The sequence below is a fragment of the Lissotriton vulgaris genome, chromosome 5 (genome assembly GCF_964263255.1).
Source record: "Lissotriton vulgaris chromosome 5, aLisVul1.2, whole genome shotgun sequence".
Lineage (NCBI taxonomy): Eukaryota > Metazoa > Chordata > Amphibia > Caudata > Salamandridae > Lissotriton > Lissotriton vulgaris.
In genome coordinates this window covers 721,915,048-721,942,013 of record NC_141693.1, presented here as the reverse complement: position 1 = coordinate 721,942,013, position 26,966 = coordinate 721,915,048, and the positions used below count along the sequence as shown (strand labels likewise).

Genomic DNA, 26,966 nt, shown 5'->3' with positions numbered 1-26,966 from the left:
TAACATGGTGTCGCTAAAACTGGTGCTTGGCATAAAACTTTCTTTAATTCTTCAAAAGCTTGTGTGTGTTCCTGAGTCCAAGGGAGGACAGTCGAAGTCGCTGCCTCCTGTGTCGTTAACTGGATGAGTGGTTTAGCTAGAAATGCATACTGGGGAATCCATTGTCTGCAGTACGAGGTGAGGCCTATGAAGGCCCGCACTTCCTTTTGTGTCTTGGGTTGCGGCATGTTCACAATTAACTGAATGCGATCGGGAGTGAGCTGTCTCCCCACTTTGGACAGCAAGTGACCCAAGTACACAACTTGCTGAACACAGAATTGTAGCTTCGAAGGAGACACCTTGTGTCCCTTGTCGGCCAGGAAATGTAAAACTGTCAGTGATGCTTTTTCACATTCGGGCTCACTTCGTGCGGTGATCAGCAGATCATCGACGTATTGTAGTAAAGCGGTGTTAACTGGCATTTGAATACAATCTAGTTGTCTTTTCAGTGCTTGACTATAGATGCTGGGGCTTTCTGTAAATCCTTGAGGTGCGCGCGAAAATTTGAAACTGCGTCCATTTAAACAGAATCCGAAGAGATATTGGCTCTCTGGATCAATAGGCACGCTGAAGAAGGCGTTCTTGAGATCAATTACAGTAAAGAACGTTGCTTCTGAATCAATAGCAGTCAAGAGAGATGATATATCGGGGACCACAGGATACTGTGGGATAATGCATTTATTCAATTCTCGAAGATCAATCACCAGCCGATATACTGGCGGTGCATTGGGATCAGTACGTTTAAGAATCGGAATGATGGGTGAGTTACAGATATTGGAGTCGGTCTCGACGACCACTCCTTGGGCAATGAGCTCTTCAATGATTTTCAGTAAAGCCGCTACAGCATCGGGTGGTAACTTGTATTGTCTGATTCTGGGTAATACAACACCTGCCTTGAGGGTAACGCGGTATGGTGTAATGTGCATACATCCTACATCAGTTGGGCCTTTTGCCCACAAGTAATCAGGTACATTTTTCAATCTGACGTCAAACTCACGAAGGACGTAATGACCCTTGAAATCCCGCAGAAAGAGTCTAACCCCCTCCGGGGAGCAGCATATTATAGCTCCTAGAGCCTTCAGTGTTTTAATTCCTAACAGATTTTCCGGACATGATTTTGTTAGTAACAGGTCTGTAACGCGTGATAATGGACCCACAGCCAGGGGAACTGGTTCTGATACTTCATTTACAATAGGTTGTCCTGAAAAACCAAGGGAAACATTTTGTGAGCCTGAGAGGGGTGCCCCTGGAACTTCGTCATGACTTATTGTAGTGCGACTTGCCCCTGTGTCAATTAAAAACTTTCTATCTTTCCCCAATACTTGACTGTGTACATAAGGACCTTCTTGATCTACAGGAATCTCGATAAGAGGCAAGCCACCTTCCCTCTCTAGGCTGTTTCATGTATATCGGGAATATTCGGGGTAAGCAGACTGGGCATACTGGTACATCTGTTGTGAGACTTGCTGAGTTGCAGCAATGGGCTGTGGCTGTGGTACTGCTACGGTCTGTGCTGTCTGTGCAGATGCATGCATGGGCTGTGTATTCTGTGTAGACTGATGCTGGTTATGGTCTTGTCTAGGTGGATGCGGTCTCTCTTTAGTTTTACCTGTCGCTATGTTATGTTTCAGAACTGCACATTCGTGTACGTAGTGACCTGGCTGCTTGCAATAATTGCATGTCCCTTTAACAGGAGCTGCAGCGTGACTTGTCTGGGTCGTACCTTTCCTGTGACTGTCGGATGGGACCGTCTGGGCTACTAACATTTTCATTTTCGTGTCTTTCATGCGCTTCTGTTCCTGATCTTGTTCTTCCCTAATTCTATTCTGGTGATATTGTAACATTTGTAACATCTGGGATGGCGTATTTGCTTGCCATGTACTCTCGACTTTATACACTCTATTTTTAACTAACGGTAGGGAATTCTCGACTAACTTTGATACAAAAAGATGTGGGTACGACTCGCTACTTGGCTGGAGGCCACTATTGATAATAAAACATTTCTCGAATCTTGAATAAAAGTCGCTAGTATCTTCATCATGTTTCTGTTTACAGGACGAGATTGCATCCCAATCCTCCTTTCTAGTTGTCAATAATCTGGGCAGGACCTGTACTATTAAACCTGGTAATGCTTTAGTTTTGTCCCCAAGGCCTAACCCTGGAACCCGTTTCTTTTCTTCATCCTCTATTTCTGCCCAGGCAATCTTTGCGTCTCCCACCTCCCAGTCCTTTTCCTTTAATTTCTCGAATATACCCGTAGGCAATAATACTTTCAACATTTTCATGATATCATCATATGTGTAGTCCCCCATCAGTAACATGTCTTTGAGCTCTCTATGAAAACCTGCAGGGTCTTTATCATGGCATGGTACTAATTTCTTCATTTCTAACAGTTCTAATTTAGTTAGAGGCGTGTGTACATACACGCGTTTCAAAATTTTATCCTCACCCATAACAGGGTGCACTTCTCGCAAGGGGTTCTGACTTTCAATACCACCCCCGCACTGCATATGGTACATTTTCCTTTCTGGAGGTGGGGCGGGAACATATTCAGGACTTACAAAGGTGTCATATCTGCGTCGTTGTTCTAGAATTATTTGAACTAATTTAGTGCTTAAGCCTCTCCATCTATCCATCAGTAGTGCTTCTAGTGTCTCATGTAAGGGACCTGGATCGGAATAATGTTTTCTGTACTTAATGAGAAGGTGCTGAATCATATATACCCCTGCTAATTTCTGTTCGTCGGGGGAGAGGTTCAGAAATGTCTGTGCTACGGTGTCATCATTATATATGTCTGCATTTTCGGCCCATGATACCGCTGATCGGGCTAATTCTTGTTCATCCATAGAATTGAGTACATGGTACCCAACTCGATCTCGAAGCCGTTTATCAGTTTCCTGGAACTGATGTTCAGCAGAATTCGGATTCGTTAAGGCAGAGAAGAAAACTCTCTTGCTTTCTGGACAGATACCCTTCCTAAGATAAGTTCCCTTACCTACATATGCTATAGTGCTTGTAGTCGGTTCTAGTTCTTCAGATTCTTCTTCCTCCTCGGAGGGAGCCTTTTCTTTCTCTTTCTCGTGTACTGCTATCACTGCTTTCTTAATCTTTTTATACATGGCCTCTATGCAATTTTGTCTGTCATGTTTTCCATCAGCTATATTTTGACCCCACTTGTTCAATGCATCTAATTCACTCTGATCTGTTCCGGGCCTGTCTCGTTCTCTTATTAGACAATTTATGAGAAATCGTAGTATCAGTGCTTGCATGTTAACTTTCTGTTTCTCCAGGGCATCCTTAATACTGTCGGGGTCCTTTCCCGTTTGAACGAACTCATATATTCTATCTAGGTGCTCCTTCATTCCTGCATAACATAACAAACTATCAGTAGCAGATCTTAACCGTAAAGACGCTAATACCATTAAGTCGTCCTGTCCAGGTTCTGGATCATATCTACAAACTGACATATTTTCTTTTAGTGCATCAAGACGGGATGAATTAGAAGAACGGGGGGATCTGTGCGTAAGAGGACTCTGCATACCTCTGAGATTTAATCTGTGAGTCGGTGGCGGGGTCTGGAGACCCGCGGTCGCACCTCCTGAAGCGGAAACTTGGGCATTATCTCTGTGTGTAGTCAGTATCTGAATTTGTCTTTTAGTAGGATCTGATTGAAGTGGTTTCGGCAGATCAGTTTTAGGTGAGGGAAGTGGCGGAGCTGGCGGAACGGAACTAGTCTTTTTCGGTGTCGGCTGAGAGTGATCTTGGGGGGCAGTACCACCCCCGGCCCTGTCAGTAGGCAGGGCACGAACAGGCAGATTGGTGTAAGCTGGCGCTACATCTTCGAGATATGAATTTAGGAATATGTCTTTAGTAGTCTTATGCATTACTTTAGTTGGAACTAATGGTGACGGCAAATTTTTCGGTATTTCTGAAATGGCGTCAGGGGTACCATCGGCCAAAAGATACATGTTGTTCACTTTGCCATTTAGGATACGATCTATTTGTTCTACTTTTACTCGAATTCCCTCAGTAACTAATTCGTTTTCTTGGGCCTTTTCTGATTCTTTAAGCCTGTCTTCTCTACGGAGTGCTCTATCAGCACGCTTACGTGATTCCTTACGCCAAAATTCTATGGCGTCTTTCTGAGATTGTCTAGCTTTCTTTTTCCGTAATATTTCTTCTACCTTTATGATGCACTCGGCATCCCATGTTCCGTTAACTGGCCATCGGTATCTTTCCTCTAGATGCTTGGTATAATCTGTCCATAACTCTAGATACAAGATGGCGTCTATGCCATGCTTATTATACATGAAATTACCTGGAGTGTCCCTAGGGGGGATTGGAATCTCTTCCTCTAACATCCCTTTCCTAGTTCCTATCTGCTTTAATTTGTTAAAAAACGGCATTGTGCCTACTTGATACTGGAATGGTTGATCCTTGATACTTAATGTCAACTGTAACTATTTAAACAAAAAAAACACAATAATGCACAAAAACAATCACATTCATACCACGACATTAATCACATGAAACATTTAAAGACATAGCTAACTTCCCCCTACTCTGAATGTACCGCTCAACGATACAGATACACTGCTGTAACAGTGCAGAAATTCGGAATACTTTATATACTGCTAAACAGTACAGATACACTGCCTAAAAACAGTGCAGACCGGACTTGCGTACCCAAACCCGTCTAGATACGACCCAGCAATGGTACTCACCGGGAAGCACGGAAAACAGAAGGCCTCGGAAAACTCGACTGGACTCGACTCGGAACTTCGGAAAACTTCGGAAAACTTCGGAAAACTTCGGAAAACTTCGGAAAACTTCGGAAAACTTCGGAAAACTGGTGGGCCTCTTCACACCTCGGACCTTGCTTCCTTCGGCTGGGCTCTGGTCGGGATCCTCCGCACTCCTCACCGCCTCGTCTGGGCACTGATCGCAGTCTTCGTCACCTCCGTGTGTCAGAGGGGGATGCAGGAAATCCTGCCAGTACACGTGTGGTCCGTCTAACTGATGGCAGGGGACACGGATTGCAACGCACCTTCCGGCGCGTGAGGTGGGGGAGGGGTCCCTGTTCGGGCGCCAAAATGATGTAAATAATTAATTTACTCTCTTAATTTCTATGCAGATAAGTACTTAATCAATAATAACTCAATCGAAATGAAGGAAAACAGAGTCCGTGGTGTAAGAGTTTCTAAGGGTTTTATTCCTCATAAAGGAATCAGGATATCATGTTCTGACCACCACACAGGATGTCAGAAGGGATAGATGAGCGCGCCGTCGTTTATTGACAATACATAGCTTATATACTTGATTTACATCATAAGGTTCAATGTAAGAGGCGTAACAGCTGAGAGAAGACAAGATAACAGTATACACGTGGTGCTAGTACATCATCAAGAGGCGTAAACTAGGCGTGAACTAGGGTGTGTGCTAGAAACGTCACTGATAGGTGACGCAAGTGGGTGGCACCAAGGGGTGGTGCTAACAGAATGTTGCAATGTCAGCAGAAATCGGAAGCTTGGATGCGCGCGCAGCTGCATGACGTGTGATAGACGGGGTGCAGGGGACTTGACATTTACACTGGCGGAAAGAGACAGAAGTCTGGCATGTCAGATCAACTTGTGCTTCTATCATATCTGATATCTGATGTTTAGGAACTAAGCTATCTGGGCAGAAAGGTCTCTAGAGCAGAAGCTATTCTATACTTGCTGTGAGTGCGTGTATAAGCGCCTGAGTGTCTGTATGAGAAGCGTGGGGGCATGGGGCCTTCCATGGAAGCATGGCAACAGAGGCTATGAATTACTTGCATAAAGACAGGTCGGCCCTTTAGCCCTGTAGCTGGGGAGGGATGTTTACTGAAGCTAGCAGGCTGGAATGTATCTTCGGAAAGGAAAACAGATAACTCGAAGGTTATAGTCAATCTTGGCAGGCAGCAGGCTGAGCTGAGCACGGAGGGCCGCGCTAGAAGTAAGTCAGAGTTCACGGGTACGGGGGCTGCTTGGGCAGAGGCCCTCGCAGTCAGAAGCCAGAAAAGAGGCTCGGTGGCAGAGATTCAGGGCCTACTTTCAGCCAGGCTGAAAAACGTAGGAGTACACTTCAAAAAGACGTTGGCATAGCATACTTAGGAACGGACCATCAAACCCATTCATGGTGGGTCTGAAAGAGGACAAGTTAACGTTGGACGCAAATGTATTTGCGTCTTCATAGCTGGTACAGGAGGGAAGTTACATGCACTTTTAACTCGTACATGGAGTCGGTGGGGTACTCGCTAGGGAACACAACATGACCATAAAATTTATATTACCTCACTTCTACGGCAGGTTTTAGACCTTCAAGGCAATCTTCTCTGGTACCAGCTTCAGAGAAACAACCTACAGTTCCTCCTTCTCCTATACCATCTCACCACACACAGGGGTATGTAACTTCCGATGACGACAGAAGGAGAGGTGGATGACAAATCAGTATTGTCGGAGTGGGATTATTAACACAAAGTCCTTCTACAGACCCACCTGCTCTCCGCCTGTTGATATCTGAGGATTCCACCTTCTAATGGAAAGAGCGACAAAAAGATCCTTAATCACAATGGAAACTAAACAGGATGACCGTTTCCTGTATGATTTTAAAGATCAACCACAGAAACAGGTGAAGACTATTCTAATTGACTTTATTTGGAAAGAGGGCCTAAAGATAATGTCCGCACCGAATTCTCTTCCGGCAGTGTTGCCTCAGGTAGATAAAGTATAAGGCACCTCTCACTTCTCCAGCGTGCCTTATAGGAAAGTCGAAGACTGAGTCAGTTGTCGCCTAGGCGACACCGACGCACCAGAAATCCATCTTCGCAAATAACTGCTCCACCGGATAGGGATGGCAGACTGGTGGATTCCATCAGGAAAAAGGTTTCCACTATAGCTGCAACTACTGTGCGTGCTGCCAACTCCCTAGCGATTTTAAGGCGATACGACAGGCAGATATGGTCAGACATATCGCCATACATCGAAAAGCTTCCGGAACCCGAAAGATCTGAGGCAAAGATATTGCATGAAGGAGAATTTACTTCTGCAGAGATCATTGGTGCTGCAGTTGATGTAGCAGCTACCGGTTTCAGGCAACTGGCAGGGGCTGCAGTGCTGAGAAGGCAAGGTTGGCTGAAATCAACATCCTTCCACCAAGAAGTTCAGTCAAAGATCATAGACATGCCTTATGATGGGGAGTTTCTCTTTAGGCAACATGTGGATGAAGCATTACAGACCATAAAGAAAGACAGACAGCAAGATCGCTGGGAAGTCTACAATTTCGTAAGTCGTCCTTTCGTAGCGCAAGAGGACGTGGACATTTTACCAACAGAGGGAGTTACACTCAACAACGTAATATCAAACCTCTCAAAATAATCCAAGATACCAACCGTACAAGCAACAAACGTACGGTCAGCGAGGAAACAATTATTCACTAGCAAGAAGGAAGTCTTCTTATCGAGGAAGGGACTCCTCCAACAATAAAAGACGGACAGCCTGCCACCATCTCTACCCATCCCAAAACTGAAAATTGGAGGAAAAATATCCAGTTTCCTATTGAATTGGTTAAAGATTACTACAGACAAGTGGGTCCTGTATGTAGTGGCCAGGGGCAACGCATTGGAATTCGTCAAATCCCCTCCAAATTCACCTCCAAAGGGTCCACCACCAGCTCATCTAAAGGAGCTGTTCTCCCAAATGCACCTAATGATTCGGAAAGGAGCAATCCAAATTCACCTCCAAAGGGTCCACCACCAGCTAATCTAAAGGAGCTGTTCTCCCAAATGCACTTAAAGGAGCGATCTAAAAAGTTCCCCAACTTCAAAGAGGAAGAGTGTTTTATTCTAGGTTTTTCCTCATACGCAAGAAGTCAGGAGAATGACGCCCTATCCTCGACCTAAAAAATACATCAAACTATCCTTTCGGATGTTAACACTTCAAGAAATTCTCCAGTTTCTCTCTGAAGGGGATTACATGGCAACACTCTACCATCAGGATGCTTATTTCCATGTGCCCATCCTTCCCAGGCACAGAAAGTTCCTAAGATTCAGAGTGGCTGGCAGGGACTTTCAATTCAAGGTCCTTCCTCTTGGACTCCGCTCAGCTCCCCGAGTTTTCACAAAAATATTCGCTCCATTGGCAGCACATCTTCGTTTGGCAGGTATTCAAATTTTTCCATATTTGGATTACTGCCTTATCAAAGCCAGTTCTCTTGGAACAGCGAAAGCACATGTTCAAAGGTGCCTGTCACTTTTTCAGTCTTTGGGTCTGTCAACTTCGAGAAATCCCATCTGATTCCGGCTCGAAGAAAATCTTTCCTGGGAGCCACATTAGACACTCAGCTAACTCGGGCTTTCGTTTCATAAGAAAGGCAACTCAAGAACTACAAGATGGCTACACTTCTACTGCAAAAAGAGTGCGTTTCCGTTCGGCTGTTCAAGTCTTTCCTAGGGATGAACTCCTCGTGCATCCCTCTGATTCCCAACTGCCGTCTCAGAATGAGACCCTTACAAGAGGAACTCCATTTCCAATGAGTTCAAATTTCAGGATCATTCGAAGACCTGATCAGCGTAACTCCACGAATGAAAGAGGCATTCCAATGGTGGATGAACAGAGACAATCTAAGGAAGGGATGTTCATTCCTAACAGATGTGCCAATGTTTACCATCACCACAGATGCATCCCTGGAAGGATGGGGCGCACACCTTCAGGGAATGACAGTAAATGGAAGATTGAGTGTGCAACAGAAGTAGTGGCACATAAATCTGTTAGAGCTACGAGCCATTTTTCTAGCCTTAAAGTCCTTCCGAGCAGTCATCGAAGAATCCACAGTTATAATTCGAACAGACAATACAACAAGTCTGCATTACTTGAACAAACAGGGAGGTACAAGGTCGGCCCTACTATCTCCGCAGGAGATTTGGGATTTGGCCCTGGATCACATCAATCTGTCAGCAGTTCACGTTCAAGGGGTTTCCAACATGTTGGCAGACTCCCTCAGTCGGTCTGCAATATCCAATCATGAGTGGGAGATCCATCAACCGACTCTAGATCGGGTATTTCGGGAGTGGGGTCACCCGACCTGGATTTGTTTGCAACGAATCAGAACCGCAAATGCCCTCACTTTGCAAGTTGGATTCCCCACAAGAAATCATGCGGGGATGAGCTTTCGATGAACTGGTCTCAGATATATGCTTACGCTTTTCCTCCAATTCCGTTGGTTCCCAGAGTCATCAGAAAGATGAAGAGGCAACCATGCCACCTGTAAGAAATGGGGTTTTGCAGCGTGAATCTTTCTGGATTCACTATGCTGTGCATATTCCGCGGTCTTGTGGTTGGGTCCGGATTCGTAGTCTTTTCTGTTTTTTTTTTTTTTTTTTTTTTTTTTGTAGCCCTTGTGGGCGTCGGCGTCACACCTCCTCGGGTGCATTTCTGGTGACGTCGGCATGCTTCCTGCAGAAGCTCCCCCTCTTGGGCGCCATCTTCAGATTCTTTTTTCCGCGGTCGGGTCTGGATCGTTCCAGTTGGGCTCCAGACATTTTTGGAGAAAGTACTGAAAAGAGTGGAAGTTAGAGGAGATATTGGAAGAAGAAGGCTAAAGAAGACTTCACAGAACATTGACGAAGAGGAAAGAAGGTGAAAACCTCGAACTTCGACGATCGTCGACGTCCACGCGGTCAGAGAGGCCTGAACGCACGAGGATGGACAACACGCCGTTCAAGTTCTGCCCGAACTGCAGACACAAGTACGCGCAGAAAGACCAGCACCCGGTTTGCAACCTTTGCCTACCGGTAGAACACAGAAGCGAGGACTGCAACGCCTGCGCCGTCTTCGCCCAGAAGACCCTTCGTGTGAGGAAGAGACAGAGGGTAGCACACGCCGCCCTCGGCGGAAAATCCCCGAAGCCATCGCTGTACGAGCTGGGGATTTCCTCAGAGGACAACGCTGCCGCCGAAGACGACAGCTACACGGTTGTAGAGACCGATTACAAGAAGACACCTGATAAGGTAGGAGACTCGATGTCCCACAAGAACACGAGAGACTCTGAGTCTCAAAGTACGAGGCCAAGAGCCCGAAGGCGCCGACGCAGCGACATCTGCCGTCCGCGACCACAAGCAGGCCCAGCGGATCCTCGGAGAAGGAGTCCCTGGCGCCGAAAGCTGTTGACCAGCAGAAAGCGTCGAAGATCGTCGCCGAAAGGGACCGATCGACGTCGAGGGAGAAAAACCCTAAAGCCTCTGCACCGTCCAAGGACCCGGAAGCCAGTTCGACGTCCAAGCCGTCGACGCCGAAAATCTCGCCGCCGAACCAGGCGACGAAGAGAGGGGCCGAACGTTCCGAAGCCGAACACGTGGCCGAGGTGGAAAGGAAAAGACGTCGGCTAGAAGCCGAGATGGCAAGCCTCTTGCAGCGGAGAAAGGAGGTCGCCGCCGAGATGAGTGCCTTCACGATTCCACTCAAGACCAAGCACACCGTGCTAGATCTGGTCGAGGAGGAAGAGGAACAGGTCGACCATGTGCCGAGCGACGAGATGGTCGACGAGCGGGAAGCTGAAGAAAATCCCTACGAGGATTACAGCTACGAGGACGAAGAGGGCAGTAGGGTGGACGCCGAGTCGGTCACCAAATCTCCAAGGGGGTAGCATGGAACCAAGCGGGCAGGCCAAACTTCGGACGACATGTGAAGCATTCACGCAGTACCCACAGACGACACACCAGGCAAACCACAGAAGAGGCAGGACACCAGTTTGAGTTGGAAAAAATAAATAGTTTAGTAGTGTTTCCAACCTGCAAGGCAAAAATGCAAAACAGTGGTATCACAACAGGACGCCAATTGGCGCCAGAGCCAAGTACATCAAGGGGGATTATTTACATGGGAAGTAAGGGCTGAGTCTGTAAGTCCATGGCTGAAATAAAGAAGGTGATTAAATTGGTCATTAAACCTGGGGTCACAATGGCGGGGCCAACACAGGCTCTCATCCTTAGCAGTTTAACTCCAACCCAACCCCTGTAAAGGAAAACTTCTTGGCATCACAGTAAATCCCAACAGACCGGAACACCTGTAATAAATCAGCAATGGGATATAACCAGATGCCTGGAATGACACTTCAGGCCAGCACCGGGGCAGAACACCTGCAGTAAAAGGGCACATTAACATTAGATATCGGTCTCATCACCTTTGGCCAGGGAGATGACCATCTCATCAGGGTAGTAGGCACCTTGTATGCAATTGAAACTTAGGCATGCACATTACGCTGTGACATTAGGCATTTAACCATAAGCATTTCAACACTGGCGCATTATTCCTGAGCGATACCCTGGCATCTAACACATTGTGCACCTCACCAGTGCGTACATTCGGCTCCCTCAGGCAGGTATATAACATCCGCAGGGGCCCACAACCTTAGTTTATCTAACAGCCTGGAATCAGCGTAGGATCACCTAGCGGGCGTGTAACATCAACATACATTGGCATCAGTAACTATAGTGACTGGTCACGACGAATCAAACATTTCCTATTACCTGGTCACTGTGCAGGACTAAACATGTCACTAGGGCCACCCTAAATACCTCTTCAGGCGACTAACACTTCCCTAGAGGGGCAGTCGGCCTCAGCAGCATAACACATGGGGATGCCCACCACTAACAGGGGCATTAACACTAGGCCATAAGAACACTGGTCGCGAAACAATCGGCCTGAACATAAACCCGGCATTGGCATAAATCCTGGCCCTAACTCTTGGGGCTTTAATAATTCCTTGGGGGACCCAGGGGCACAGTATTGACCTCCAGCCTACACCAGTTCACTCTTCAGGCTGTTGTCCAGTTCAGGGTAAGTTTACCTTCCAAGGGGGTATTGGTGGCGGACACCGACCCTGTGCCCCGTTGCCCACTCCACCCCCTCACACAGTCTGAATAGGGACCCACTCACCGGGCTACTCCTGGCACTCCTTTTCTTCAAGGCTGGCGCAGGGAACACGCGGGGCACTCTCTCCCTCTCCAGGAGCCAGATCTTCCCTGCTGAGGGGCCAGGCACCAATAATGTGCCTCGAGGGCCCCCCCCCTTCCACCTTCTCCTGTGGGCTCTGACCCTCTGCGGCGGCTCTCCGGGACTCTTTGATCAGCCGCAGGGCTCCTTTCCGCGGAGGGGGCAGGCACCGGCAATGTGCCTCGAGGTCCCCCCTTTCCGCGGCGACACCCGGGCCCCTACTCCTCACGGGGACCCGGGGAGTTCAACACGGCCTCTGGGCGGCACAATCGGGACTCCCTCGTCCTCACGGGAGCCCCGCAAGCACTCTGCTCCTCCGGCCGCTTCGTAGGGGGAGGCGGGGCTGGCACCGATAGAGTGCCGCGGCCCGCCTATCTCACAGCCCCTCACTCGGGGGGCAAAAAACCAGCGGGCTGGCCTCCCGCTCTGGTTGCTTGCAATCGGGGCTCCCCCTTGACCACGGGGGCCCCACACCGACAATTCACCTGGGTCCCCCTCCCTCACGGGGACCCAGGGCTTCGGGGCTTCCTGTTCCCGGGCTGCTGGCCGGCAGCCAATCCCTGCGCGGCCTCTCAGGCACGGCCGCGCGGGCCAATCTGTGTGCGCCGGGCCCATGACGCGGCCGGGCCCATGACGCGGCCGGGCCCATGACGCGGCCGGGCCCATGACGCGGCCGGGCCCATGACGTGGCTGGGCCCCCTGTCACATGATGCGGGTGACGGCGGCCTCAGGGCCTAACGCTACCCTATCTTCACTTCGGGGGCCCTCTCCTGGCACCGGGGGCCGCCGCAACGGTGCCCACAGCAGTGTGGGGGTCCCCACAACAGCACCGGGCCGCGGCGGTGATTTCGGCCTATTTACAACCGGCGCAAGGTAGCGGCAACACTCTTAGGCGGCAGTAAGGGGTAGGCTCCCTTTTAATTATTTATATGGCAAACAGCGCGCCAAAACGAGGGTAGGCTCATCCAGCTCGATTCCCCTCACAGTGCCCCCAGGCCACACGGCGCGATTCTCCTCAGCAGATGGCGCTATTCACAGCGCACTGCTCCTCCCTCTGTCCACAACCTCCGCTCCATTCTCAGGCCACGCAGAGGGGGCAGGAATTTAGCACTTCTCCAGCACTTCCACAGGGGGCCACAGCTTCCTTGGGGGCATCAACCTCCCCAAAACAGCGCTATCGCAGCACAGCCCCTGGCAGCACACCTCACAGGGGGCGAACAGTTCCACAGTCAGCCTCGGGGGCACCCTCCTCACCTCCTGGGCGCTTCTTCACGCAGTGCTGGCGTGGTACCCGGTCCAAACAGCGTCAGCGACCTGGGTAGGGGCCCTCCCTTGTCAGGGGCCCGTGGGGACAGCAGAGGGGGGAGGGGGGGTTTAGGGGTGCAGGGCCCAGCTCACAGGCCCATGTGGCGGTAGCACCTCGCAGCAGGTCCCCTCTCTTCCTTGTCCCAGCTCTGACTGACTCTCTGGTGGCACACCCCCCATACTTATACCTTCCTCCCAGGCAGTGCCAGACCCTTCTAGGATGTTGGCAAAGCTGGCCTAAACTGGCTCAAGGGGAGGGGGTGAGAACCCTTGGTGCCAGGCTTTCCCTCCAAAAGCTAGGGGTGGCTAACACAGTACATTTCAGTCAGGTGCATTTTACAATGGGGAGGGGGGGGGGGGATTTACAAGTGCTCACACCATTACATGACTTCACATATTAACAAGGTGTCTCACACCACTCATGGCCTATACAGGTTTAATCCCATGGGGGAGACATTTTCAGATTAGGGGGGCAAAAGCGAAAAATTTCAGGGGAAAGGCACAGTCCAACACCACCTGATCCTCATTGCGCCCACATGGCCTCAACAGTATTGGTTCATCTAACTTCTCTCTGAGTGCAATCCCATTCAGTTGCCACCAATACCGATCTACTGCCCATACAAGGGGGTCAAATTTGCCATCCGGACCCAGCCTCCTTGAAATTAGCAGCATGGCTCCTCAACACACTGAATTTGCCCATTTAGACATCCCGGCGGATTGTCAGGAGGTTCTAGCCAACGGTAGGGCGCCGGACATATTTAAAACTTACAAGCTCAAATGGAAAGGGTTTTGTGCCTGGTGTCAGTCGGCTAATCTTCATCCAATTCAAGCTACACCAGAACAGATCTTACTGTTCCTTCATTTGGCCAGATTGGGTCTTTCTCACTCCACTCTAAAAGGTATTTTTGGCTGCCATTTCCAGGTTCAGTCAGGACTGAACTACTGCCTTGTATTCATCAAGAATAATTCAGCAATTTTTCAAAGGTTTATTTCGGATGTTTCCTCCTGTTCGACGTCCACCTCCAGCCTGGTACTTAAATGTGGTGCTCGCTCAGCTCATGCGTCACCCCTTTGAGCCTATTCACAAAGTGGATCTCCGGTTCCTTTCATGGAAAGTTTCCTTACTCTTAGCACTGTCAGCTAGAAGGGTCAGTGACATTCAAGCGTTCACGACTAAATCTTCTTTTTTACAATTTACGTCAAATTCAGTAGTACTGCGTACCAATCCGACCTACATGCCTAACGTTCCAGCTGACTCCTCTTAATGAGCCGGTGATTTTAAAGACATTCTTTCCAAATCCACAAACAACGGCGGAAAGAGCCTTACATGCACTGGACATCAGAAGATGTCTCAAATTCTACATCCAACGAACTGCTGCATGGAGAAAAACAGATCAATTATTTGTAGCATACGGATGACTACGTCAAGGATATGCTGTATCCAAACGGACTATAGTCCGATGGGTGTCTTCAGCAATTAGCCTGTGTCACCAGCAGGCTGGAAGACCTCTAACTCTCAGCCAAAAGCGCTTTCTACAAGAGCGGTCTTCTCTTCTACCGCTCTCTTCGCTGGTGTGCCTCCATCAGATTGGCAGAGCAGCAACTTGGTCCAGCAGGCATACCTTCACCAAACATTACTGTTTGGAGACTGCAAGTGATGCAGATGCTTTGGTGGGAAGAGCAGTTTTTCGCAATTTTTTCAGATAAGGTGAGCCTCTGTTCTCCCTCCTCTATGATCTTTTTTAGACTCTTATTCTGACATGTTATTCTCTTTTGCAAAGCATGCATGTATACTGTGATACAGGGAGCGTCTAATGAGCATGATGTGTTTGTACTGCTATCTACTCTCATTCAGGCATGTGAATCTATGAAAGACACCCAATACTGGAGAATAACAGTAGTTACTTACCTGTAATCTGTGGTTCTCCAGTATTGTTGTCTTTCATAGATTCACATGCACCCGCCCACCTCCCCTCTGAGGCTCTTTCAGGCGATTATGTTGGTTTCACTCCTGTGCGAGAATCTGAGAGCCTGAGCCGTTGGGGAGAACATTCTGGTGGGTGCTGTCGCCTGATTGGCTGCAGTTTGGTCTGTACATAATGACTAGGATAGTCATGAGTGTGAGGTTGTTTTATACTGTAGCTTAGGGCTACTGTACTTCCTGGTTGGTTATTACCATGGTTTTTGGTTTATTATAGGCATATTATTGCTTTTTTATATACCGTGGGACTCCCACTCCGACGGGTAATAATTCAGGCATGTGAATCTATGAAAGACACCAATACTGGAGAACCACAGATTACAGGTAAGTAATTGTTCTTCTAAGCCATGAACACTAGCTTCTCGTCATGATTGCCGAAATTAAATGAAAGTGTCACTTTGCATCCGTGACATTCTATTTCTTAATCTGGAGTTGCTGTTTACATTAATGTAACTCAATGTTTTTGTTAATGAAGAATTTATCTTTTCTTTTTAGATAATCAAGCAGGTTACGGCAGAATGGGAATGGCTGGCAATTTTGGAATGTATGGAAATCCTGATGGCTTGGGTGGCTATGGTGAGCGTTTACAAAATTTTATTTGGAGTAGTTATTTGACCTGAGGTCTAGGTTTACAGTGCTACTGTCTACATACTTATTAACAAATATTTAAAATTAGTATTTCTTGTAGCGCTGTCTGAATTTGCGCGTAGAGCGGTGGTAAAGCTCTTTCGGAGCAGCTTTTTAAAATACTTGTTTACCTTGCTGTTTTTACTGATTGCTGTCCTTCCTTGTCTTGACACATTGGTAAGTTCCCGCAAGTTAGTGCGGGCTGCCATTTCGGTTAGCGTGCTAGTTTTTTTTGCTACCTGACACGATCAATGGACAATGCTGCATGGCCGTGCCTAAGGCAAGCCCATCTGAGTTAGTCAGCAGTCTGAATGCACCAGAACACCTACTCATAACTTGAACTGGTCCTACTCAAGAGACTTTAATGAACATCTTACTCTGAGGTAAGCAAAAAGAAATGCACATCAATGTATTTCCTGGGGGACACCAATATATGGTGCTACCCAACTTGTAATTTTGCTACTTGAATTAATCCTAATGGTGCACTAAAACATCATGCTAGGCTCACAAGTTCTCAACCCATTCACAATTGTGAACCATTGGACTCTTACATGTGTGTTACTAAACACTAGGTCACTCCCCAAACAAATACAAACTAGAAGTCTTTATGTATTAGCAAAACCCTGACTTAATCTTTCTCACTGAAACCTGGACTAATGGCTCTTCTGATCCTGATCTTAATAATGACATTCCAGAAGGGTTTGAGTTCTACAGAGTGGGAGGGGGGGGATTGCTATTGTCCATCGTGCTAACATTAAAGCCACATTTGCAGTCATCCCTCAGCGGAGGAAGCTATTCGGCTTACACTCAAATTGGACAATAATGGAGCTTTGATTGGGTCTTAATTTACCTCACAATCTGGGTAGACTGGGTACAAGCTAAATTGTATCAAAGGTGAAGGTTGTTGTGTGCCACGGAGGTATCACCTGGTCGAACAGTAGGTGTGATTCACAAGTAGAAGAAAAGCGTCCCCTTTGTCTAGGGAACGACCCTCTGGGCACAGCTTACAAGATCATCAGATCTCTTAATATTTCAACGTGTCGTTTAAATCATGAGTTTTCAAACTGTGTTTGTGAAGTTCATCCAGTTTAAATTTTAATGCTTCTTTAACATGAATCTTGATGTTTAATATCACATCCAAGATATTTCTGCATTCACAAATGTTTTACATCCATTGACACTTGAAGTAGCATGTTCCCAATGCATTTCGTGCCCATGACAGGCACTTCGTCAGGGGAATCTGTTAATGTACAAAGGAGTTCGAGGCATGTGGGCTGCTGAATTCATATCTGTGCATAGATCGCCGCCTAGTGTTGGGTCCGGATGATTGCACATTGTTGTCCTGGAAGAGTCTTCGAAGTATCACGAGATAGGTGGCTCCTCCCCTGGACTACAGTGCGCATGGGCATCGCCTCCATCCCCATATTGTTTTTTTCTGCCATTGGGTTCGGATGTGTTTCGGTTCCCTCTGTCGGAACCGATAGTTGTTCAACTTTCTACTCGAGACCAAAAGGTCTTTAGGCTGAGCGTCGGTATAGTTGCGTTCGGTTTCTTGTCTGACTCTCAGCTCCGAACTCTTGCTACCCTTCCGCGTGCTTTCGGCGCGGACGGGCCTACACTACACTTCTGCTATGGAGCGGACACCGTTTAAGAAATGCCCGGTGTGTAACTCCAAATATTCACACCTCGACGTGCACCCCGTGTGCAATACCTGCTTGTCACCGGACCATGACGAAGACAGCTGCATGGCGTGTTCGAAATTCCGGTGCAAGAAAACTCTGAAGATTCGTCGGGCCAGTCGGCTCCAGGCTAAGTTCTCGGCTACCGCGGCGCCCCCACCAGACGACATATTCCAAGAATCTGTCGGAGACGAGGACGACGTACAAGGTTCGGAATCTGGTCCCGCGTCCGAAGGGGATGCCTACGACGCGGGTGATAAGGACTTTGACGAAGTCGCCGACTAGGTAGGGGACGACTATCGGGATATTGCCACCGTAGGGGATAGCTCGGAGGAGGAGCATCCCCAACCAGACTTAGGGGTCAATCCCCTTTATACGGCCCAGGTCGAGGGATCGCCTTCGGGCCTTACCCAAGATCTACTTATAAGTCCTACGTCCCCGCCTCCGGGCCCGGTCACGGACATTTCTGAGGCACCACTCCCGTTGAAGAAAACGAAAGTGAAGCCATCTGGCCACGCACCCTCTGATGCGAAAACGAAAGTGAAAGTTGCGCTGGGGCAGAAGGTTCTGGAGGCGTCAACTTCCAAAAAAGTCAAGATGGCCGACTTGAAGAGCCACGCCAAGATGGCCGACCCGAAGCCCTCTGGGTCGGCGGCGAAGTCGACCGACGCGGCAGCGTCGGCGCCGAAAGGGGTCGGGGACCCAAAGACGGCTCCGAAGAAGCGTCATGCCGACGACGCGCACAGGGCTCGGCCGGCGCCGGCCCTTGCGAACATGGCGCATGAGGTGTCGGCCCCGAAAAAGGTGCCTGTCATCGATCCGACTCTCGACGTGGGAGGATCGCTCGAGCCGGTCAAGCCTTCTCCTGCCATCACAAAGAAGGTAGCGGAATCCCTGCAGCGGATACGGAAGGACAGTGACACTGTAGCGCCTAAGCTCACGCCGAAGCCGGCGAAGGCGCAAACGCCTATCCGTTTTACCCTGCCGCCAAAGTCGACGCCGAAGGCTTTCGCGCCGAAACCTGGAGGCCCCTCGAAGGAGGTTTTGACGCCGAAGGCTGCCTTAGTGGTGTCAAAGCTTCGGCTCCAGCCGCTTGCTGATGAGGAACGTCGAGAGGTTATCATCGACGCAAATACTGGGAAACTGTCTCTCCTCAAGAGGAAAATCACCACTGAGCCGGTGTTGGAACATTTTCGGATCCCTCTCAAAAATAAGAGGGACTCTGTGGACTCTTCGGCCCTGATGGAACCTATGTCTCCACAAGCCCTAGGACACTCGCCGACGCATTCCGCCGCAGGCGATGCGGACGAGGAGGACGCCGAGTACGTCTATCCGGCGTACTCGGATCCGGAGGAGGAACACGTACCGTGGTCGGCCGGAGGCGACCCGGAGGACCCGCAGTCGGGCCAGGACACGCAACTTTTTGCGGCCAAGACGTCACCGACAGAGGACGCTGCGGCTAACCACGATGTCGAGCTGCACTCGGACCCCGTGGATGTGGACTTTTTATTTGACACTTTCTCAGTGGCTGAAAAGTCGGTCAAAACTCTGCCAATGCTTAAGGGGGTGCTCAAACACGCAACGGAGGTCTTCAAGGAGCCCACCCGAGCGCGTGTCGTCAACCCTCGCATTGACAAGAAATATAAGGCAGCGCCCTCGGATCCAACATACATCAAGGGACACTTGCCACTGGACTCGCTGGTTGTATCCAACGCTAGGAAGAGGGCGAACTCGCAGACCACTGGTGACGCTCCTCCCCCAGACAAGGAGTCCAAGATCTTCGAGGCCTCAGGGAAACGAATCGCTGCACAGGCAGCGAATATTTGGAGAATCTCTAACACACAGGCCCTACTTGCACGCTATGATAGGGCTCATTATGACACCTTAGAATCACTACTGCAACACTTGCCTGACCAGTACAAGGAGGCAGGGGAAATGCTGATTCAGGAAGGAAAGCTCATCACGAATGCATCCATAAAATGTGCGCTGGATGTGGCAGATACAGCCTCCAGGGCGATCAACACCAGTGTGTTGCTTAGACGGCATGCTTGGCTGAGAATTTCGGGGTTCAAACCCGATATTCAAACAACAATACTGAATCAAACAGTTAATCCTGACCACTTGTTTGGCCCTGAGGTGGATGCGACGCTGGAAAAGATGAAAAAAGATACGGAAACTGCCAAATCTATGGGGGCCCTCCAAAATCAGCAGTTTCGGAGTGGTTCCTTTCGCCGCTCAAATTCCAGAGGCACCTCAAGGGGTCAGGCATCGCAGTCCACACAGTATTACAAGAGTAACACCCAAACCTCGTACAACAAGGGTAGAGGTGGCTACAGAGGCAATAATGTCAAGGGCAGGGGACGTGGAAACAACAGCTCCAGGTCCACCACCGCCAACAAGCAGTGACGTCTTGTCACTGCCCCCCGACCATACAACACCGGTCGGGGGGAGACTCCAGCAGTTCCTGCCAGCGTGGAAATCCATCACCACGGACAGGTGGGTCAAGTCTCTTATCCAGTACGGTTACTGTCTGGAACTCACTTCCATTCCACCAAACATACCCCCAAGGAGCCGTCCTATGTCCGGCGAGCACTTGACCTTGTTGCAGCAGGAAGTTCTAGTCATGCTGCAAAAAGGGGCGATAGAGCTCGTTCCATTGCAGGAAAGGGGAACAGGGGTTTACTCCCTGTATTTTCTAATCCCCAAAAAGGACGGATCCCTCAGGCCCATCCTGGACCTCAGGCCCCTCAACTGGTACATTCTCTCGGAGCATTTCCATATGCTCACGTTACAGCAAGTGCTCCCTCTGCTTCAGCAGGGGGACATCCTGGCTACGCTGGATCTGAAAGATGCATATTTTCATATCCCCCTGCATCCTTCCCACAGGAAGTATCTCAGATTCACGATTCAAGACCAGCATTACCAGTTCAGGGTTCTGCCGTTCGGGGTCACCACGGCGCCAAGGGTATTTACAAAGTGCCTAGCGACTGTGGCGGCGCATCTCCGTCGCCAGAACGTCCACGTCTACCCCTACTTGGACGACTGGCTCATTCAAGCAAAGACAGAACAGCAGTGCGTAGACCACGTGTCACGCACCATTCATCTCCTGCACGATCTGGGATTCTCTCTGAACTACCCAAAGTCCCATCTCCAGCCCGCCCACGTGCGACAGTATCTGGGCGCGACAATCAATACTCTGGCAGCCACTGCGCAGCCAAATTCAGTGAGAATCGCCAGTATCCAGACGCTGATCCAACGATTCAGACCTCAGCACTCGCTTCCCGCGAGGGTGTTCATGCAGTTGATAGGCATGATGGCCTCCTGCATCTCCATTGTCCCGCACGCGAGACTACATATGCGTCCGCTTCAGGAGTGCCTTGCACGTCAGTGGACTCAGGCTCATGGGCAACTGACAGACCTAGTGTTGGTGAGCGGTCGGGCATACAACTCTCTGCATTGGTGGAATCCACAAAACCTTTGCAAGGGCCGACCATTCCAAGAGCCTGTGCCGCAGATTATCCTGACGGACGCTTCTCTCCAGGGATGGGGAGCGCATGTACTCCACTACACAGTGCAGGGACTATGGACGCTACAGCAAAGGAAGATGCACATCAATGTGTTGGAACTGATGGCAATCTTCATGGCCTTAAAGGCGTTCAAAGTACATCTGTGCAACAAGGTCGTGTTGATCCGGACGGACAACATGACAGCCATGTACTACATTCAGAAGCAGGGGGGCACACTCTCCACAGCTGTCTCATCTGGCTCAGAGCATGTGGAAGTGGGCCATTCAGAGGAACATCTTCCTCATGGCGGAGCATCTCCCGGGCAAGGACAACCAGATGGCGGACCTGCTCAGCAGGCACAGCCACCAAATGCACGAGTGGGAGATACATCCATCAGTACTCCAACCGTACTTCCAAAAGTGGGGTCATCCAGAGATAGACCTGTTCGCCACAAAGGAGAACGCAAAATGCCAAAGCTTCGCCGCCAGGTTCCCACACCCGCAATCACAGGGCAATGCGATGTGGATGAACTGGTCAGGCAGATTTGCGTACGCTTTTCCCCCAGCACCTCTGATACCGCTGGTGGCACGCAAGCTCAGGCAGCACTCGATGACTCTCATCCTGGTTGCTCCAACGTGGGCTCGCCAACCATGGTACACCACGTTTCTGGAACTCTCCGTGGTACCGCATCAAAGGCTTCATCTCACTCCCAGCCTTCTGACGCAGAGCCATGGCGACATTCAGCACCCAGATCCGCAAGAGCTCAACCTGGCGATCTGGCTCCTGAAGTCCTAGAGTTTGGCTACCTCAATCTACCTCCCGATTGCATGGACATCATTCGGGAGGCAAGGAAGCCCACTACTAGAGCTTGTTATGCGCCTAAATGGAAGAGGTTTGTCATCTACTGTGTTAACCACGATATTGACCCGCTAGATGCCTCCATTCAAAACATCATTTGTTACCTGTTCCACCTGTATCAATGCAATTTGGCGTACTCTTCCATCCGCATTCATCTGTCTGCTATGGCAGCATACCTCCAGAATAGGCAACACCTGTCACTCTTTAAAGTCCCTGCTATCAAGGCCTTTCTGGAAGGACTCAAAAGAGTCATTCCACCAAGGACCCCACCAGCTCCGGAATGGAACCTCAATGTGGTTCTTACAAGGCTGATGGGTCCTCCCTTCGAGCCACTGCACTCTTGTGAGCTTCAGTTTCTGACTTGGAAGGTGGCGTTCTTAGTAGCAATTACATCGCTACGGAGGGTTAGCGAGTTGCAGGCGCTCACCATCCAAGAACCTTTCTTCCAAGTACATGCTAACAGGGTTGTGCTCCACACTAACCCTAAATTCTTACCCAAGGTTGTATCTCAATTCCACATGAACCAGACAATTGAGTTGCCGGTGTTTTTCCAAAACCCAGAGACACTGGCGGAGCGGATGCTCCACACCCTTGACGTTAAGAGAGCCTTGATGTACTATGTGGACAGGACAAAAGATTTTCGCAAAACCAAGCAGCTTTTTGTTGCTTTTGCCACACACCACAAGGGAAACGCTATCTCCAAAGCTGGGATCGCTAGGTGGATCGTGAAATGCATCCAGATCTGTTATGCTAAAGCTAAGCGCACTCTCACTATCCCACCGAGGGCCCATTCCACCAGGAAGTTGGGGGGCCTCTATGGCTTTCCTAGGTAACATTCCCTTGGAAGATATCTGTAGAGCAGCCACATGGTCTACCACACATACTTTCACTAAACACTACTGTGTAGACGTGCATTCCAAACAGCAGGCAGCTGTTGGGCAGGCTGTTCTCAAAACACTTTTTCAGACTGCTGCAGCTGGCACGGGCGGCCGCCGCTAATGGAGGGACTGCTATGTATTCTATGCACAGATATGAATTCAGCAGCCCACATGCCTCGAACTGCAAATGCTACTTACCAGTATGCATCTGTTCTTGGCATGTAGGGCTGCTGACATTCATATCGCCCACCCTCCTCCCCGGCGCCTGTAGCAGCTGCAGTATTTATATATATATATATATATATATATATATATATATATATATATATATATATATATATATATATATATATATATATATATATATATATATATATATATATATATATATATATATATATATATATATATATATATATATATATATATATATATATATATATATATATATATATATATATATATATATATATATATATATATATATATATATATATACAAAGCACGAAGACTGAAATCTGGAGACCCAGAAAACGACACGAGTCCCAAAGTCAAGGCAAGTTCTTTTTATTTTCTTAAGGCAGAGGCAGCATACGAGACTGACGCGTTTCGGGCAGTTGCCCTTGTTCACATATATATATAAATCATATAGCATGGTCATCACTCACGTACTTCACTCCATCTCGGCCAATGGCTAAAAACAATCTGGGGATGGAGGCGATGCCCATGCGCACTGTAGTCCAGGGGAGGAGCCACCTATCTCGTGATACTTCGAAGACTCTTCCAGGACAACATTGTGCAATCATCCGGACCCAACACTAGGCGGCGATCTATGCACAGATATGAATGTCAGCAGCCCTACATGCCAAGAACAGATGCATACTGGTAAGTAGCATTTGCATTCACAATGAGGGTCCATTAAATCACCGGGGTAGTGAGCATTTAACTTCGTTCCGTTTGAAAGGGTAATTGACGCACGTTCACGCGCTTTAGATCGCATTAACATGTAATATGGGCTCAATCGCTTATCGAGCACAGCGGGTCACTTGGTCACGTTGTTTACGGTAGTTGTATCACCATTTCAGGAACTATGCACTTCAATAATCACAACACGCCACATTGCATGGAATGTCTCATGAATTTCTCATTAGAAGAATAACACCCGGTAAAACTTGTTATGCTTCACTCGTTTCTGGCATTGAAAACGAAGAGATACACGGGATGTTTTTTACTTTATAGATTCAACCATTATCATTTTCACTATCATGACGATAATGATATGGAATCACTCGTTTAAGACTGTAATGTTGTATAATAGTTAGGTGATTTAATGGACCCTCATTGTGATTCCTTGAAGGTGTTCTGAGCGCAGATTAACACTATAGTAGGGAAGGAGTTACCAAGGGAGAAGAAAGCATTGGTACTGCTGCAGGAGAGACACCTGTACCACCGGGATCAAGCTCTGACAGTGAGGAAGATTCTAGGAATGATGGCTTCATGCATTCCAGGTAACCTGCCCCTCTCTACCTTGCCTTAGTCAGCCCAGGGCTGCAGAGGACAAGGACAGTGAGACCCAGAGGGCCCCCTGTCAAATAAAGCACCCCCATCAACAGATTAGGGGCACCGAAACTAGTAGCCTCCAACATTCACTTGCACATGACACCGTTCCAGGAATGGCTTCAAAAGCAATGGTCACAAGCAACAGGGAGTTGGGAATATCTAGTGGTTGTCACCCACAGTTAATCAGGAGATGGCATGGTGGAACAAAACCAACATAGAACAAGGAAGACTCTTCAAACAACCATCTCCAACAGTGACCATAACAGACTCTTCCCAAATAAGATGGGGAGCGCACATGAAACACCTCAAAGTAAGGGGGTTCTGGACACCGCAGGATGCGGTAAACCTCAATTACATAGAACTAAAGAGTGTTCCTAGCTTTAAAAGCTTTTCCGAAAGAGCTCTACGGAAAGAAAGTGTTAATAGACAACACCACCACCATGTTTTACATAAACGAACAAGGAGGGACAGTCTTTAGCACTTTCACTAGCTCAATAGTTGTGTAGATGGGCAATGCCAAAGAGCATAGACATAATAGCAATACACCTGACCGGAAAGGACAGTGTAAAAGCGGACAAACTGAGCAGAATGTCGGAGGGACGGTCGGAAACAGAAGCGAGGAGGCCTTATAGGATGAATATTGTAGGATTTTTTTTTTTAGGGTATTTAATATCCCGCAGTAAGTCGGGATTTAGCTTAAATAAAGATGAAAAATAGTCTCTAAAAAAAAAATAGTCCCGTTGATAGAGCATAGAAGTTCCAATGGAGTTGTCTGTCAAGGGTTCTCTTTTAGCGGGGTCGTCAGATGGTCCAGGAACCTCTTGATATCCCCTTTGGTATGGTTTTCCCCGGAGTACCGCAATCATTCAAAAAAAGAAAATGGCGGTCACTGTCCACATCCTGGGTACATATTTTAGCTAGTCAGTCACCACACCACGTGCAAGGTTGTATTCTCATGTGGGAGGTCAGGAAAAACACATGGGAGGGCTTTAACCAGGTGTACCGTAAGGTCAAGAATATGAGCAGTTGTGATCCTAGCAAAGGCGAGCCTCTAAAACATTTAGCACAAGTATGACTCTTATCCAGGCGGGGAGGTGTAGGATGGCTCACGGATTAGTGTGGGTAAGGAGAGAGTCAAGGGGTTACAGTATCTTTCCCAAATTGCCCCACCCTGCTCCCTCGCTGTCCCTGCGGCTCCCGTTACGCTGTTTGCCACAACTCTCCTGAGTTGTGGCGGCTGGTGCGTGTCCTCCAGGCTCCACCACTCCTCGGTCCAGGTATCGGGACCTTCCGGGTCTTCGTCTGGATTCTCCCCGGCGGTCTCTCTGTGAATATCGGCGTCCTCGGTTCAGTCGGTGTCTGCCCCGGTCTCCGCAGGCTTCCTTTCAGCTAGTGCCCTGATTGCCTGAGCTTCCAGCTTTTTCTACTGCTCTCGACCTGTTCGGATGGCTTCCCATTGGTCAGGCTGCTTGGTCCTGCTTCCGGGAGGAACGACTTCCGGGAGGAACGACTTCCGGGTCAAGTACGGCGTACTGTGGGGAGGGGAAAAGACTCTTCGTTATCAAGCAGTCTGTGTCATCGCCCCCGTCCTAAAGACGGTAAGGAGTCCAGTTGGACATAGTAAATCTGAAAGAAACACGTTAGTGTTAGATTCCTTACCTTAGAATATCCCCAGGCGTCAGTCTGGATCCGGAAACTTTTGCGTAGCTGTACCCCTGCGCGTCGGTAGGCGTCGTCTGCAGGCGTCCCCTGCGGCTCCGTCGTCGGCGTCGTGCGCCGTGATGACGTCGCTGGAGTATATAGACGCCGCCTCCGCGCGCTGACGTCAGTTCTTCTTTTTTCCGCGCCAGTGGACGCAGATCTGAAGAGCAGTACTCCGGTCTTTGACCAAGTTTTTCGATTGTTTTTTCTCTTATTGTGCCTGATAGGATGCCTGGGTTCAAGAATTGCGATGACTGTGAGCGCACGATGTCGGTCACGGACCATCCCCGCCTCTGTCTCCGGTGTCTGGGCCCCGACCACGACGTGGACTCCTGTGTCGACTGCCGGGCCCTCACCAACAAGGCTAGGCGGCAGCGGTCCCGCAAGCTACTGGAGCTCCGGGTGTCGGCCCCACGTCGGGACCGGGAGCGGTCCTGGTCCGGCCGGAGGTCGAGAGAGCGTTCGAGGGAGCGGTCGCGGAGCCGCGCCGAGCGTTCCGGAAGTCGACACCACTCGTCAGGTAGGAAGCACAAGAAGTCGGGGCGTCGTCATCGTACCCCCGACTCCCCCCGACGCTCGCGCGATGCGGCCGGGGGCTCGGGTGACCCCAACCCCGCGGCTCCGCGAGAGTCGCCGGCGCGGCCTGCCTCATACCCTCCGGTCCCTGGGCATGGCGCGACGCCTGAGGAGATCGAGGCGTTCCTCATGGCCATGAGGGCGCTCGCTTCTCCGACGGGGCCTACGGCGCCTTCGGGCCCAGTGCTACCGTCTGGGGGCCCTGGCGGTTCAGGTGTCCCTGCCTCGGCGCCGTCGGGTGCTCCGGC

At 49.3% G+C, this 26,966-nt stretch overlaps 1 protein-coding gene across 2 annotated transcripts in view; it reads left to right on the top strand.

Annotated features, from left to right (window-relative positions):
- Positions 1-26,966, top strand: part of HNRNPH3 (heterogeneous nuclear ribonucleoprotein H3) — a 147,660-nt gene that overhangs the window by 93,907 nt on the left and 26,787 nt on the right. For both annotated transcript variants that reach the window (XM_086922158.1, XM_086922157.1), the window contains one exon: positions 15,829-15,909. In XM_086922158.1, the coding sequence (XP_086778284.1) occupies positions 15,829-15,909 (81 nt within the window). The remainder of the gene's footprint in view (positions 1-15,828; positions 15,910-26,966) is intronic.